Raw genomic sequence first — 16,744 nt, forward strand, 5'->3', positions numbered from 1 at the left:
TATATTGTATCTGTACATCAATTTATCGGCCATGGTCTTATCCCTTTAAATCCCTGTGATTTATGCAAAGTCAGAAGAACTCAGATTGGGTCCTTAACAAACCATACTTTTATTATCACTATAGAGGTTACGCCCCCATAGGCCTTTAGATGGATGACGGGTAAGAAAATTCCGAAGATAGAAATGACGCAAATGAGTACAAAAGATACGCAAATTTTTATCTCAATTTTTATGTTTTTTTAAAAATGCAATATATAATAACTAGCGGCTTCGCCCCTAGCCTCTAGGGGCTTTGCCCAAGAGGTGATAAAAAAAAATTATTGCGAGAGACCATAAAGGACCATGGAAACTCCTTCAAAAAAAAAAAAAAATAAAATAAAAAAAAAATGGGGGGGGATTTTTTGGTTTTTGGGGGGGTTGGGGGTGTCCCACCCCCCGAGAAAATAGCTTAAAACCACCACAGGACCAATAGGTAGATACCCTGAAGAGTAGAATCCGATCGGTTCAGTGGTTACCGAGATCTTAAGGGACAGACAGACAGACGGACGGACAGACGGTCAGACGGACAGACGGACAGACAGACATCGTTCTACTTTGTATTATAGATAGCTATTAAAAAAATTTTCAAGCATAACTTAATTAGGCTAACAATTAAATAAGAAAAATATGTTTTCCATATGCAATTCGTGATCAAACACCTAATTGAAGAAAAAAATCAAGACATAGCTTTTATTTTAAGAAAGACTAGGGGCAACGCCCACTAGAAGCCTCTAGGTGTTCTTAAGGTGGATGGGGGATAAGTCAACCGCCCTTCTACTTTTTAATTTGAGTTTTAATAAGAAATATTAAAAAAAAATTAGGGGGGGGGGATTTTAAATTGGAAAGGTTTAGATACACTCTCCCAAATTAGTTAAAAACCTTCCCTGTACCTAAAAAAAGCTTAATGCACTGGAATACCAAACAGATGTCATTTTTATAAAAAGAGAGGGGGGAGAACAAGTTTTAAGAATTCCTAAATATATAATAACCCAATCTTCCTTCATCCTTTAGATGCACTAGAAGGAAGGGGGAGGAGATTTCGTCCATCCACTTTCAATGTTATCTTTCTTAGTTTAAGCAAAATTTGTGGGGTATGTTTGTCTTGGGAGGGTGCAGGTAAATTCCCTAAAATAGTTATAAACCTTTCCCGTATGGCTTCGAAACCGATTAATTTCCTCTGGATTAGGACTGGTTCTGATCAGTCATACTGAAAAAGTCATGTATCGTATCGTCTTCTAGACAATTTTCTATGAATGATAAAATATGATATAAACATAACTAGGTTTAGTATTAAGTTTTTTCATTTTAATATCAGAGGAAAGCTGTCTATAATAAGATGCGATAAATAACTATTCCTGGACCTATGAAAACTTTTATATAATATATAGACATCTTGTTACTTGTTCATAATGATAAGAGTAAAATGGATGGTAACTTAAGTTGTTCACTCAAGGATAATAAAATCTTGATCTGCTGAATACCAGTTTAGAAAGCAAATTTGACAAATAGGGGGTTTCAACATTTCTAGGAAAAGTATTTTTTATAATTTTAAGATTTTGTTATAGAAATGGAAATTAAGATATTATCATATTATGACAGAGAATTTTTTTTTATTAATTTAGCTTGCTAACTTGGACATCATTTATTGATGAGTTTGTTAAATCATTAGGAGGAGCCAGTTACAAGATTAACTTTATTAGAGAACATAACAATCTGGTGTAAGATCCATATCATGGCAAACACAACTTTTCCTGTAAAAATGTGAACAGTAATTCAGTAAAAAATGCACATTTGTCCGTAAAATCTTCATTTAAAAAACTTATCCTAAGTAGTAGAATAAAAAAAACTTTCCCTTTATAAATGTGATGTCTACTAGAGCATTTCAGACAGTCATAGACTGATGGACAAAGATATCTAAAGAGAATATGCTCATTGGCCAGCTGTCCATCCTAAATAATAGCTGTGATATTCACACTTACCCCATAGAGCAAACAGGCTGATATAGATAGACAAACTGATGGACAGGCAAATTGTTTCATAGAGTAGTTTTGCTACTAAATATCTTTCAACATAATCAATAACAGATAATTCTTTTGTCATGATTAATAAGAAATATTTGGGTATAGTCCCTTTCGTAACATCGCACCTCATGGGGCGATTCTTTGTATTTTTCACAGTAGCTTTTCCTATTTCTAGCCCCTGCGGGTGGCTCTAACCCTGCCGGGACAATTACCTAACCCTGTGGGGCAATCACTTAACCCAATATAACCTAACCTAAAATAACCTATAAAAAGCCATTTTAAAAATACGACGAATCACCCATTATGGGGCGATGTTACGAATGGGACCATTCCCGAAATATTTGAAAATTAGAAATTTACTTTTAAATAATACATTTATTTTCATCGTAGGAATAGAGAACTACAATCTATGAATGGACGTAGAATATACATGGAATTTATGATAGAAAAAAAATGTTGCTATTTAACCTGTCATTTATTGGTCGTTCGCACAGCCAGTAGGGGGGAATGGAGTAAAGGGGGGGTTCGTTATTTCAGCCCGCTACAAGTGTCATTTTATTAGCGTACTTGATAATCTGGTGTAAGATCCAAGTAATATGTGCAGAAATTCAAAATGGTCATAATTTGTAAACACTCTAATAATCATAAAATGGGTTCAAATATATGGCCTGGGTTCAAAAAACTTTAAATTTATATATGTTCATACAACAATTATAAAATTTTAAGTTTAAATTGTAAATTTTATTTAAAATATACTTTTTAAATTTCTATTATTTAACTAGTTCTTTCACACAAAGTGCTTGTTGTGCTCTAACTACAACCTCCCTCCTCTTTTTTTTTAAATAAATTAAAAATAAGATATTTTTTCCAATTCCTAAACCCTACGGAAGGCCTTAACCCTACTTGGCAGTACTAAGACCCTGCAGGACTACCCGAACCTGATATAACCAAACCTGAAGTAATAAAAAGATGAAAAACTACCGCTTCCTCCTTATTTCCAATTCAAAGGTGCAGGGGGGGGGGTATCAGTGCTTAACAAGGTGCTTTCTGTGAAAGCAACATTTAACAATTTCATGGATAATTTCATTAATCTAACAAGTTTAACGCTATTTAATATTTTTGTTGTTTTGTAAAAATTCTTTAGCTTGTGCATAAAAAGTGTTTAATTAATAAAAGTAGCTCAGTCTAAGTAAGAGCTTGATCATTGCAGAGGTATTTACAAGTTTTCTTATAAATATTCAATAAAATCAGTTTTATCTTATTATAGTATCTCAACCCTTCCAATAAAAAATGACCCCCATAAAAAAATGATTAAAATTTTTTTAAAAACGAAAATTTAAAAGTGCGGTTTGAGGTTGCCTTTCCCCTTCCACCTCCATTGCCCCAAGAGGCTTCAATAAGAACTGATTGAGTACATCATTTAGGAAAGCTTAACATAGGTCCCAGGACAGTTTTAGGCCCCTTATTACGCCTTTGAAGACAGGGTCCCTAAATATTAAGGGCACAGCCGCTTATGTATAAAGATGATAAAATTAACAATTTAAAACTTTTATTTTTTATCTGCTAAATTTTCAAACAAAATGTATTAGTCTTATTTTATTATTCATGTAACTTTAAAGTAAATTAATTTCAGGATACAATGGCAAAACTATTGCTATTGATCTTGGCATGGCTACATTCTGGATGTAGTTTCAACATTTATGGCTCCACCTTGGGATTACCTGCACCTTATGCATCACTACCACAATCATATTCCTATAATCAACAAGTGGGCCATTCTCAAGTCTATACAAATGGTCTTGTGTATGGACAAATGCAGCCTTTTCTTCCCTACTCCCCGCTGGCATATTTGTATCAACCTTATGCTATTGTAAGAACAGGTATAACATGTTTTTTTCTTCTTTGACTGCTTTTACTTTTTTTACTCTTATACTACAGTATCAACTTTTTCTTTTCTAAAGTACCTATAGGTTTAAAAGGCATTACATAAGATAAATCTTTAGAGTAAAAATAAAATAGAATATTAAAAGGGTTCCTTGTCATAAAGTTGCAGGTGCATTTTTTCTTTTTAAAATTCTTTTATTTCTACTACTTTAAATTTTTTCAAATCTTTGGTATAAGTAAAAAAGGTAAACAGAAAATTTTCTTAGAAAAAGTATTTTCTGATAAAAAGTTATACTTTTTGAAATTAGGTATCTATTTTTATTATAAAAAAAACAGCAAAATTAATTGATAAAAAATCTAACATTATTGTATTTGAACCTAGGATGGGATTTCACATTTGCCAAGAATCCTCCAAAAGACATTGATGATTGTGTGCATTACTTCTATGCCTGCACCGACTTCCAAGAACCAGGTCTAAATTTTTTTTATAAACAGAATATATTTACTAATCTATAAGCAATTTGGATTGCTTTTTTGACTGCTTATTGCTTTGCTTATTTATGTAATTATCAATGGATGAAGAAAATACGTGGATATTATGACAGGGGAAAAATTGTTGTCAATTTGGTTGCTAACATAGACAACATTTATTGGTCAGTTCGTTTACCCAGTGGGAGGAGATGTGGTAAAGTGGGAAAGGGGTGGGGTTGTTGTATCAGCCAGCTACAAGTTTACCATCATTAGAGTAAACGATAATATGGTGTAAGATCCATGTAATAACAAATCCATTTGAAAATTATATTTTAGGCTGGCCAGGAAATAGTGAGATATGCACCAGGATGTTTACCTACTGTTCTCAGGAATTTTGTGAAAAAAATTTGTTCATGAAAATTACACTTTCAATTATTCTTTATTTTTTAATTGAATTCATTTATAAAATTGCAGGGACAAGGATTCTGACTAATAATTCTAATTGAAATCTTTCCTGGAACAAACTTTCTATTACCCACTTCTCTTTAGTTTTTCAAAATTTTGTGCAATTTGAAATTGAATGACAGCCCCTGATATATTTTGACAAAATTTGTTTTAGTACTTTACCTCCCAACAGATAAAACCTCCCTTCCTGGTTACAGTTGAAAGTAAGTTTAATTAAACTGAGGTGGATTCTTAAAAAAACGTTTAGGCTAGCTAAAAAATTTTGTGAAAAATCCTCCAAAATTGCATAAAAAAATCTACAAAAATTAATTAAAATATTAAAAGGTTATTAACATAAGATTAAGATGTTGTTTAATTTTGTAGATTTTCAATGCGATTTTGGAGGATTTTTCACAAAAAAAGTGAGCCAAAAAGTTTTTTAAGAATCCACCTCTGGTTTTTTTTATCATAGGTTTGCAATAAATAGCATGTGAAGAATGATAATGCAAAGTTTATGAAACACCGAGAATCTAAAGGGATAAGACAAAGGACGATAAATATCCTATAGAGGTAGACAAAATTACCCCTTCTGTAGCTATAGAGATAAACAAAAATACCACTTCAGTAGCTATTCAACACTTCTGGTTTAGAACTAACCAATCAAGATTCAATTTAATACCCAAAGTTTTGAGGACAACAAATAAGAAAACGTGTGTATAAAAACTTTGGGTACTGGTGTAATTTACAGTCCAATGTCCCCTCCCTTCCTATGAAAAACAGACAAATAACTTATAATGGTTTTGTATCGTATCGTATTATACACAGCTTTCCGCGGGTGTTAAAATGTGAGGCTGGTTTTAATTTTATGATTTCTATTTTGATATTCGTGAAAAATTGTCTTAAATACGATGCTATACATGATTTTTCAGTATGACTGGTTTTAATCCAGTGGATAATAATCGGCTTTGAAGACCTTAATTATAGGATGTAGTAGATACATAAAGCTTTTTCTCTCTGGCAAATTCGCTCTTTTTCATTTACTGTTCTTTTCTTATTTTGTATGTATTCTTTATTACTGTAAAAATTATCAGAGAGAGAGAAGACAATAATAACGTTTTCTTATTCGTTTTTTTATAACTTTGGGGACTTTGATTTGATTTGTTCAGTTGAGTGTTCAAACGTTTAAACCACTAATTTTTATCTACAGAAGGGGTATTTTTATGTATCATCATTTGGGTTGTACATCAATTTATCGGCCATTGTCTTATTCCATTAGATCTCTTGCAAATTATCAATTGACCATATTAGTTTTCACTTTAAATTTTATAATAAATAATTTCTATGTTTAGACACAACCACCACTACAACTACACCTTCCCCATTACCAACAACACAACCAACAACAATTCAACCAACAACAACACAACCAACAACAACACAACCAACAACAACTCAACCAACAACACTACCCTCTGCTAGACTTGGATAATCAGGTAGTGATGATTTTAGGCGGAGATTGTCAATTTTAAGATGCTGTGAGAATTGGTGCAAAAAATATGACGTAACAAAAAAAATTAGCAAATGAGAGGCCGTTATTGGCTAATTTTTTTTTTTACGTCATATTTTTTGCACCAATTCTCACAGCATCCAATTTTAAGATTTCTGATTTATAAAATGTAGTTATTTATTTTCTGACATGCATAAAAAGCGGTCCGTCCGTCCGTAACGGATAGCTATTATAGACATTTTAGAATTGTACCATCGATACCAAACTTTGCATGATGATTTCTGTAATTGTTAGGTATAATTTAGAAAGCGTAGCAACTTCATAATCGCTTCCTAAAGGCCCATACGTCCATTTAAAACATTTTGATTTTTAACTTTTTTGTCAACATCTTTTTTCATCATATTGTTATCCTATTTATCTGCATGACTTTTGGAATAATGATTCCTAGGAAAACATGGAACAATAATATAGGCAATGTATCTCTATAATAAAGTTCTAAAAATCAAAGTCCTGTATTTACGCTATTTTACTACAAATTCATGTATAATTTTGTTAAGACTTGCGAATTAATGTTCTGCTTCTGACACTATACATGAGTTATTGTTCGTATGTTCTTCCTGTTGATTTTGAAGCTTTGATTTAATGGATATTGTCATCCTTGTTTTCAACTATAAATTGAGATAAATAATAGATAATAATAATTAATAGGTCGCCAGCCATCCATCAAAATACAGATACTGATCAAGTGCCCATCGAATTCAAACAAAATTTGTCTTGGTTTGCTATAAATACACCTCTATAAAAACAGGAAACAGCGTATAGTGTCCAATAAAAAATAACGTCATACAATAAAAATTACCAATAATAGGCCAGTATACGTTGTAGTTGACTAATGGTAAATTGTATACTGGCCTATCATTGGTCATTTGTATTGTATGATGTGATTTTTTATTAAACACTATACGCTCTGTTTCTTAAAATAGAACTATTTTTAAACGAAATCCTCTAAAAAATGAAAGATGCCATTTAATTGTAAAAGCTTTTAACTAAACTATGTAATCAAGTGTATTTAACCCCTCTTTTATTCAGGGGTTTGTTTAAAATTACTTTTTATCAGAAGAGGTATATTAGTATTCCTTTATGTCATCGTATTATAAACATCTTTCAGCGGGTATAAAAATGTACAATTATAATTTAAAACTAGTTTTTTTTAGCCCCGAGATGCCAAAGGCACGGTCTAACAAAACTGGTTTTGATCTTATAATTGTAAATTTTAATATTCGTAGAAAACTGGATATAATATGATATTATACATGATTTTTCAGTATGGCTTAGAACCGGATCTTAATCGGTTTTGAAGCCATACTGGAAAAAACATTCCATGTGATATTGTAAAAAAAAATATAGTAAAAATTGTATCACAATCATGAGTAACACTGTTGATAACCTGGGTGTGGAGTTGTTCTATCTGAATCATATCCCCTATCCTATTGCAGAGGTTGCGTGATTATAATAAAGTTATACTTTCACATACGCGCATATGCCGCGTAACCTCTTTAATAGTAAAGGATAGGGGATATGATTCAGATGGAACAGAGTTGATATTCTAAAATCTCATTTTATGAGGATAAAAATGTCTTGGTATTTTTAATGTAAGAATATATCACAATCATTATTAACACTATTTTGTATGTTTACAGTAATAAAATATAATAAATATAATTATTGATTTTCTTTGCTTTGTGAAGCCTACATGGTCTAATATTAAGGATATAAATAGATTGATACAGGGAGTAAGGGAGGGGACAATGGACAATTACTTCAATTTAAGAGTTTTCATTGAAAGGCCATGAAATCCAGATTTATCCAGAAAATTTGAAGATAATTGTAAAGGGTGTGTTAATAAAATTTAGAAAACTATAAGATAAGAAAAAAGTTCCAAGAAAAAAAGCATTCATTTAAAATTAGATTACCAGTAAATAAGACTGACGTAACCATTCTGTAATTGATTACTAGAAAAATCTCCCTGGAACTCGTTCAACCCATATTCCTAAAGTTTAAAATGCCACTATATACAAGAAATAAATTAAGGGTTTGGCCTACTATTCTATTGACGTCATAGTAGATAAAGGAAAGGGGGAAAGAAACCCCCTAGAAAAGAGATGGGGTATACTCATAGGGTATTTCCTGCTGCAAGATTTTCTAAATATAAAAATGTGTATTCTTTAAAATACAAAAAAACCACAAAACCTCTTCTGTGTTGCTATTAGTGATCAAGAAATTTAACAATTTCATCTACAATAATGATGCCTGTCTGTCCCTTAATATCTCACAAATGGCTTGGACAATAAGTTCATTAATTACGTCCAATAGTAGCGAAGCTAGTTAAAATATAATTCTACTCCTCCTCCCCTCCATATCTTAGTTCTTTTCATAGTAACAAGGACGATCAAATCAAAATTGTAGCCTTCGAAACACTTAATAATATTAATTCTGAAGAAGATTAGGCAGATTGTAATAAGAGAAGCATCTCTATATTCAAGTTTTAAAATGTAAGTGTGTCCATATATTAAACATCTTATAGCTTTTAAACAGATCCACACATTTTTTTTCTTAGAGTCCAATACAATATATAAAACTAGCGGCTACGCCCCTAGAGGCCTCTAGTGACACTTTAAATGTTTTTTTTTGTTCAAGTCTCTACCACACCTATTTATGTTGCTTTCAAGTTTCTACTATACCTCGCAATGTTGCGTTGGAATCTCTCGATTTTTTCCGAAAATCGATTTCTTTGTGATTTCTCTTGGGAGGGTGGTGGTACCCTCTCCTAAAATAGTTATAAATAATCCCGGGATCTATGAGAAGCTACCCTGTTAAGGAGAGCCCGATCGGTTCAGCGGTGAGCACAACACACAGACGAACACACAAACACACAGACAGAAAGACATCCTGTTACTTTAGTATAAGGATTAAGAGCACCAACACGTATTTGTCAATTTATGTTCGTCTTCCTGTTCGATATGTCTCGATTTTAAGATTTATCATGCTGTTTGGTATGGGTTTATTTATACACATCTATAGATGAACTGACAATAAAGAACGGACTGACAACAGTTCAAGAGTAGCTTCTCTATACAATCATTTGTGTGTAACTGTTAATATTTTCCCTTGCATGTAACTTTTTTAACCACAATAATTAAAAAATGAATACTCTTTATCAACAAATGTTTGAGTAAAGATTTAAAGGACAATTTATCCAAAATGGCAGAGCATATACAGCAAACCATAATAATAGTTATTTCTCGCATCGTATTATAAACGGCTCTCCGCGAATATAGAATGCATTGTACAATTATGAGATTATAACTAGTTTTTTTAGCCCCTATGGTGCCGAAGGCATCGGCTAAAAAAAACTGGTTTTAATCTTATGATTGTACATTCTTATATTCGTAGAAAGCTGGATATAATACGATGCTAGACATAATTTTTTCGTATGGATGAGAACCAGTTCCTATCTACCGGATTCGAATGAATACGAGAATAGTTATTTCTCGTATCATATTATAAACGGCTTTCCGCGGATATAGAATGTACAATTATAAGATTAAAACTAGTTTTTTTAGCCTCGATGTGCCGGAGGCACCGGCTAAAAAAACTGGTTTTAATCTTATGATTGTACATTTCTATATTCGTAGAAAACTGGATATAATACGATGCTAGACATAGTTTTTTCGTATGGATGAGAACCGGTTCCTATCCACCGGATTCGAATGAATACGAGAAATAAGATTCTCGTTGGCTTAACAACTTTGGGACCTTTATTGAATTTTTGATTAGTTGATTTCCTAAGTCTAGTATCAATACGTTTCATTGGGTATATGCATAAATTTAGCGGACATTGTCTCATTCCTTTAGATCTCTGAAGTATAGTAGTGAAATCAATCTATTAGCATCAATAATAATAACAGAGTACATTGCTCTCCGACGAAGGAGCGCATCCGTTACAGCGATTTTACTGAACAATAGATAGCATTTGAGCCATAGTAGCGCAGCTACTCTACAGTTGGTAGTGCGAATGGGGCGTTTGTCCAAAATTATGGTATGGAGACCGCTCTTCTATGAGTACTACTAAAACCTACTTTTACTGCAATACACATAGACATTCTCATCGTCGGTTCGTCTATTTAGAATGCTTATCCCTCTATTCCCACAAGTATAATACGAATTTGGTTGAGCTGGTGGAAGCTCAACAAAAGACCCACGCGAAGTATTATATTGCTTTAAACTAAGAATAAATGGTTGGTTTTGATATTCGATCGGAATTATATAAGTATATTAAGTATTAAGGAAGGAAAATGTTTTATAAAGTGTATTTATATTACAAGTGAATAAGTTAGGTATGAAAATATTTACAGGATAAGTGTTAAAATCATAAGTAGTGTAGGACAGAAAAGTGCCCTAAGTCCCAAGCAGTGAATTGTGCTAAGTGTTAGAATTCTAACATAAGGCCTAAGCTCAATTCATGCCAAGTACTAAGGGTCCTAAATTTAAACTACAATGCATGCCAAACAACTAAGTCATTACCTTTTAAAGCCAGAAGAGAACTTGATGGTAGGAGAGTCAATAAATAACTAACTTATTTTAAGAGATACATGCTATAACATCAGCTTATAATAAGGATCTTAGTGTTTGTCTGTTCAATAAAGTGTCTGTATGTTAACTTGTGACGTAAATCAGACATGGTTGTAGGCATACATACTTGTACTGATTGGTTACATGATTACTTTAACAATAAACATAATGTCTTTAATAAACATATAATATTAACGAATCACATACAAATTACCATGAATAGGCTAGCGTTACCCATATATGGTGTTATATTGGTAAAGGTAGGCCTATGAATGCATAAAAGGATACAAATAATGCCTTGGGCCTAGCTAAAGTAATTGTGTCTCGTGCCTGAATGTTACTTGATAATTACAGAGGCACGTCAATCAAATATTTAGATTCTACTCTTATATAGTGTTAACTTTATATCAAACATAGATAGATAGTCTGGATGCGTAGCATTTCTGTAAAAGTCTTATATGTACGTTTAAAGAATTTGAAAATTGGGGATCGCATCTCCACAGTTAAATAATGTACATATGCGAATGTGATTTGAATACGTAATGGAACACACAAATGTGTTTTAATTTAAAAAATAATTTTCTTAAACATATTATCTATAATACAAAGTAGAACGATGTATGTCTGTTTGTTTGTCTGTGTGTTTGTCTATTTGTTTGTCTGTTTGTTTGTTTGTAGCAAAGGATCTCGCTAACCGCTGAACTGATCGGGTTCTCCTATACAGGGTAGCTGCTCATAGGTCCCGGGAAGGTTTATAACTGCTTTCTTGGGGGGTGGGATACCCCTAACCCCCCAAAAAAATTAAAATACCCCCCCCCAAAAAAAATATTTAAATACCCCCCCCAAATTTTTTTTTCTTTTTAAAACAAAATTAAAATAGTTTGGTCGACTACCCCTCCCCCCCCCCCAGAAAAAAATCCCCCCCCCCAAACAAAATTTTTTTAGATTTATTTTTTAAAATCTAAATCACGAAAAATTGGTTTGATCAAACCTCTTGGGGAAAAACGCCCCTAGAGGCTAGGGGCGAAATCGCTAGTTTTTTATATAGCGCTAGTAGCGAGGCGACTAGCATCCAGAGTTTTCTAAGAGAATAGAAAAACAGCCTAAAACCATCCCAAGACTTACATCTAGAAAAAAATAGCCTAACACTATCCTTGGTCCTCAGTTAAACTCTCTCACTCTCCCTAAATAGGAGAACTCAATCAGTTCAGTAGATATGGAAATCTTGAGCTTGAAACGAAAAATCTTTCTTTTTATTTAATAGGATATAACTCATATTTATAATCCTATATATAACTACTCCTCTCTATGTATATAATTGTTTTTGTCTAAACCCTTAAACGTAGTTAACCCTTCGGGACACTCTATTCCACATAACAACTTATATCAATCTTTTAAGACACACTATTTCAAAAAGTGTATTATGATGTGTTTGAGGCCAAAACTGTGACTCATTAGCAATAAAAATACAAATTAAATCACTATTTTTAAACCTAAAACAAAGCTAAACTTAAATTTTGCTATTTTTAAAATATGCTGTTGTGGTATGTGGGTTTAAGGGGAGCTACACTCCATTAAATATATATTAGTCAGCATTGATGTTTATATTGTGGGATGGATTAAAATAAATAGACAGCTAAACAAGGGCAAAGACCATAGGGGGAGCTGTCATAAAAGATTGCAAGCTGCTGCTTGCAATCTAACTTGCTAAAATACTAAGGGGTTTAACTTCAGTTTTGGTTTGATCTTGCTACTGGCAAGGTCTCTTTCCTCGGCTTGAACTAAGTGTTCGCTGAGGGGTTTTATTGCTGCTGGCTTGTAGGTAAATCCTCGTCAGTAGCGTTCGGATAAGGCTCATTAATCTCATTACTTGGGGTATAGACTATATAGGTTATAGTCTATTAATCTTAGTACTTGGGGTTTAGATTATATAGGTTATAATCTATAGGTATAACATATAATTATTCATTGCTATCTATTTGATTAAATACATGATAATAACTTGCTTATAAGTAATAAATAAAGTGATTACAGTTAAAGAATTATTTTGTCTATGGTAAGATCAGCATTTCTATTCTATAATTAACAGGAAGTCTGAACGTCTGTAGACACTAAACTGTATTGAGGGACAATAAATAGCTTTGTAGGTATCCAAATTGTATTATTATACTTTGTGTATTACTAGCGGCTACGCCCCTAGAGGCCTCTAGGGGCACTTGAGGAGGAGAGAGTCGAAATTAATAATTCAATTTCTTTTTTTAGATTAAAAAAAAAATTTAAAAAATTTGGGGGGGGGGGGGCGAAAAAAAATCTTTTTTTTTTTTGGGGGGGGGGGGTGCCCCCCCTCCCTCATTTTTAATTTTAGTTAAAAAAATTAAAAAAAAATTTTTTTTTGGGGGGGGGATTTTTCAGTTTTTGGGGGGTTGGGGGTGTCCCACCCCCCAAGAAAATAGTTATAAACCTTCCCGGGACCTATGAGAAGCACCCTGTTAAGGAGAACCCGATCAGTTCAGCGGTTAGCGAGATCCTTCGCTACAAACAAACAGACAAACAGACAAACAAACAGACAAACAAACAGACAGACAGACATCGTTCTACTTTGTATTATAGATAGCACAAACCATTTTTTGTTACGGGGGGTGGGATTTAGAAATTTTTCGTGGGGGTGAAACATAACATTCCACTTCCCCCACCACATCCCGAAAAAATGAACGTCTATTTTGTTGTTTAGATAATATTAGAAAAAATATATATTTTTTTCAATTAAAGGTTAAAAATTATAAATATTCCTTATTAATGAAACATAAAAAAGTCTATTGCTAAAATTTTCAACATACAAATATATGTGTTCTATACAACTTCATTTCATTGTCTGCAAAATGTAATGCTGGCTTATCATTTAAAGTTCTCTATATCAGTTTTCTTTATCTATCTAAATGTGTTAGCATGCATTTTGCCTCAAACGTATCTACCAATCAAAATATAGGTGGAAAAAATTTAAACAGTGTTTTTACTCAAAATCTTAAATATTGTATTTTCTGCTGTTGAGAAAAATGGAAAATTTTTTTTGTCATATTTTCTATATTCAATGACCCCCCAAGAGATATCAACTAATCAATCTAGAAATTGTTAAAGTCAACAAGGAGAGCAATTGAGTAGTGCGGGTTCTTGAATTAACCAATCATTACAAAGTTACAGCTAACTTATAGACATTTCAACCCTGAAATTTTGCTGTGATTCTCAATAATTAATTATCCATAGAACATTGATAAGGAGCAGATGCAAATAGTTTTTATTTTATTGGTACAAAGAGACCTAACTATTAAACAATGGGTAGTTCGACGTTCATACAAAAATTATAAAATTTTAGTTTTAGAAAATATATGATATTTGAGGCCAGGCCCATAATTATACTACTTTGATAGGGATTAAAAATATACAAATTTTAGCCAATTTCTAAGAAATTTTTACAGTATTTTTTTATGACAATGGATATTGAATACCCCACATTTTACTTTATTTTACCCCATCCCATCCACTTACCATGGATGACGCCTTGACCAACATCTCAGGACTATATTAGCAACCTTAATTAACGTCAAAAATTTCTTTGTCACAATATCCACGTATTTTCTATTTATTTATTTGACAAGTAGGGATCTTTAGGAATAAAACAATGGACGGGAAACTAATGTAAATCCCCAATGACGATTAAAAAAATTACCAAATATGTATATTACAATTTTTATTATAATTGGACACTGCTAATTTGAAAAAATTAATTTAAGATTTAAGAAACGTATCCAAGGTTTTTGAGCCAACGAATAAAAAAAAATGTCTTCACATCTGAGGATAACCATTAAAATTCTGTCGAATAGTATTGAGGCGAAAAAAAAACAATTATTATTTTGTGAAAACACTAGTAGTTTAATAATATTTGTATTATTCAGTATGATCGTTATTTTCACATCAATAATCATAAAATAAATTTATTTGATACTCCTAAATGATATCATATCAAATGATTTAAACTTTATAAATGTCAGAGATGGGTTCTAAAAAAAATGCCGCGTTTTTTCGACATTTTTTAGACATTGATTGATTGAACGATGACGATATCGTTATACAGAGTATACAACTTAAGAATTCAAAATTTTAAAATTATTATTTTAGCCATATTTGTATAATTCGCTTTTGTTGGTACGGCCTTCATAGAAGAAATAGTTATTTCTCGCATCGTATTATAAACGGCTTTTCGCGGATATAGAATTACAATTATAAGATTAAAACCAGTTTTTTTGCCCCTTGGTGCCGTAGGCATGGGTTTAAAAAAACTGGTTTTAATCTTATGATTGTACATTTTTATATTCGTAGAAAGCTGGATATAATACGATGCTAGATATAGTTTTTTCGTATGGATGAGAACCGGTTCCTATCCACCGGATTCGAATAAATACGAGAATAGTTATTTCTCGTATCGTATTATAAACGGCTTTCCGCGGATATAGAATGTACAATTATAAGATTAAAACTAGTTTTTTTAGCCCCGAGGTGCCGGAGGCAACGGCTAAAAAAACTGGTTTTAATCTTATGATTGTACATTTTTATATTCGTAGAAAGCTGGATATAATACGATGCTAGACATAGTTTTTTCGTATGGATGAGAACCGGTTCCTGTCCACCGGATTCGAATAAATACGAGAATATTTATTTCTCGTATCGTATTATAAACGGCTTTCCGCGGATATAGAATGTACAATTATAAGATTAAAACTAGTTTTTTTAGCCCCGAGGTGCCGGAGGCACCGGCTAAAAAAACTGGTTTTAATCTTATGATTGTACATTTCTATATTCGTAGAAAACTGGATATAATACGATGCTAGACATAGTTTTTTCGTATGGATGAGAACCGGTTCCTGTCCACCGGATTCGAATGAATACGAGAAAACAAATTATCTTCAATCCATTTTTGCTGTATAATAATTAATGCTTCTTTTTAGAGCTGTATTAGACATTGTACAAATGGCTAAAATAAAAATTTGAGAGTTGTATACTCTACGCTTTATAAATCGTACCTAACTACTACAGGAATCACCATGCAAAGTTTGAAATCGATAGGACAATTCTAACATGCCTAAATTAATGAAAAAAGCTATCCGTTACGTACCAACGTACGGACCGACCCTAATTATAGAGATGCTTCACTTTTAACAATGGAAAAGGATGTAGAATATACGTGGATATTAAAATAGGAGAAAAATTGTCGTCAATTTAGCTTCCAATATCCTCTTGCATTTATTGGTCGGGCCGTTTATCCAGTAGGAGGGGAGGGGATGGGGTAAAGGAGGGGGATGGGTGAAATCGTTATTTTTGCCCGCTACAGAGTTCACTTTATTATAAAACAGGAAAATCTGGTGTTAGATCCAAGTAATAATAAATACATTACTATGGAGAAAGCGTGAGAGATTTAGTCTAAAAAAATATATTTTTGTCTAACTGTGCATGTACAATGGATGTAGAATACACGTGGATATTATGGCAGGAGAAAATTGTCATCAAATAAGGTTGCTATTTCCCCTCTCATTTATTGGCCAGTTCGTTCATCCAGAAAGAGGATATGGAATAAAGGGGGTTGAAGGAGAGGATCGTCATTTTAGTTCTCTGCGTGTTCACAAGATTAGAGAACTTAAAAATCTGGTGTGAGATCCAAGTGATAATAAATGCATTTACTAGTATTAACAGTGAA

At 32.5% G+C, this 16,744-nt stretch overlaps 1 protein-coding gene across 2 annotated transcripts; it reads left to right on the top strand.

The window, feature by feature from the left end:
- Positions 1-3,220: 3,220 nt before the first annotated feature.
- Positions 3,221-8,095, top strand: LOC145328986 (uncharacterized). Of its 2 annotated transcripts, none has more exons than XM_080172976.1 (7): positions 3,221-3,272; positions 3,694-3,940; positions 4,327-4,416; positions 4,752-4,802; positions 5,033-5,083; positions 6,209-6,352; positions 7,075-8,095. In XM_080172976.1, exons 2-6 carry the CDS (start codon positions 3,700-3,702, stop codon positions 6,346-6,348), a joined length of 573 nt encoding a protein of 190 aa, XP_080029102.1. In that variant the 5' UTR covers positions 3,221-3,272; positions 3,694-3,699; the 3' UTR covers positions 6,349-6,352; positions 7,075-8,095. The 2 variants fall into 2 exon arrangements, with proteins under 2 accessions (XP_080029102.1, XP_080029104.1); XM_080172978.1 differs by lacking the exon at positions 7,075-8,095 and adding an exon at positions 6,508-6,873 and having other exon boundaries at positions 6,209-6,379.
- Positions 8,096-16,744: the final 8,649 nt, after the last annotated feature.

This window comes from Acartia tonsa, chromosome 9 (genome assembly GCF_053477335.1).
Source record: "Acartia tonsa isolate MP-2025a chromosome 9, ASM5347733v1, whole genome shotgun sequence".
Taxonomy (NCBI): Eukaryota; Metazoa; Arthropoda; class Copepoda; order Calanoida; family Acartiidae; genus Acartia; species Acartia tonsa.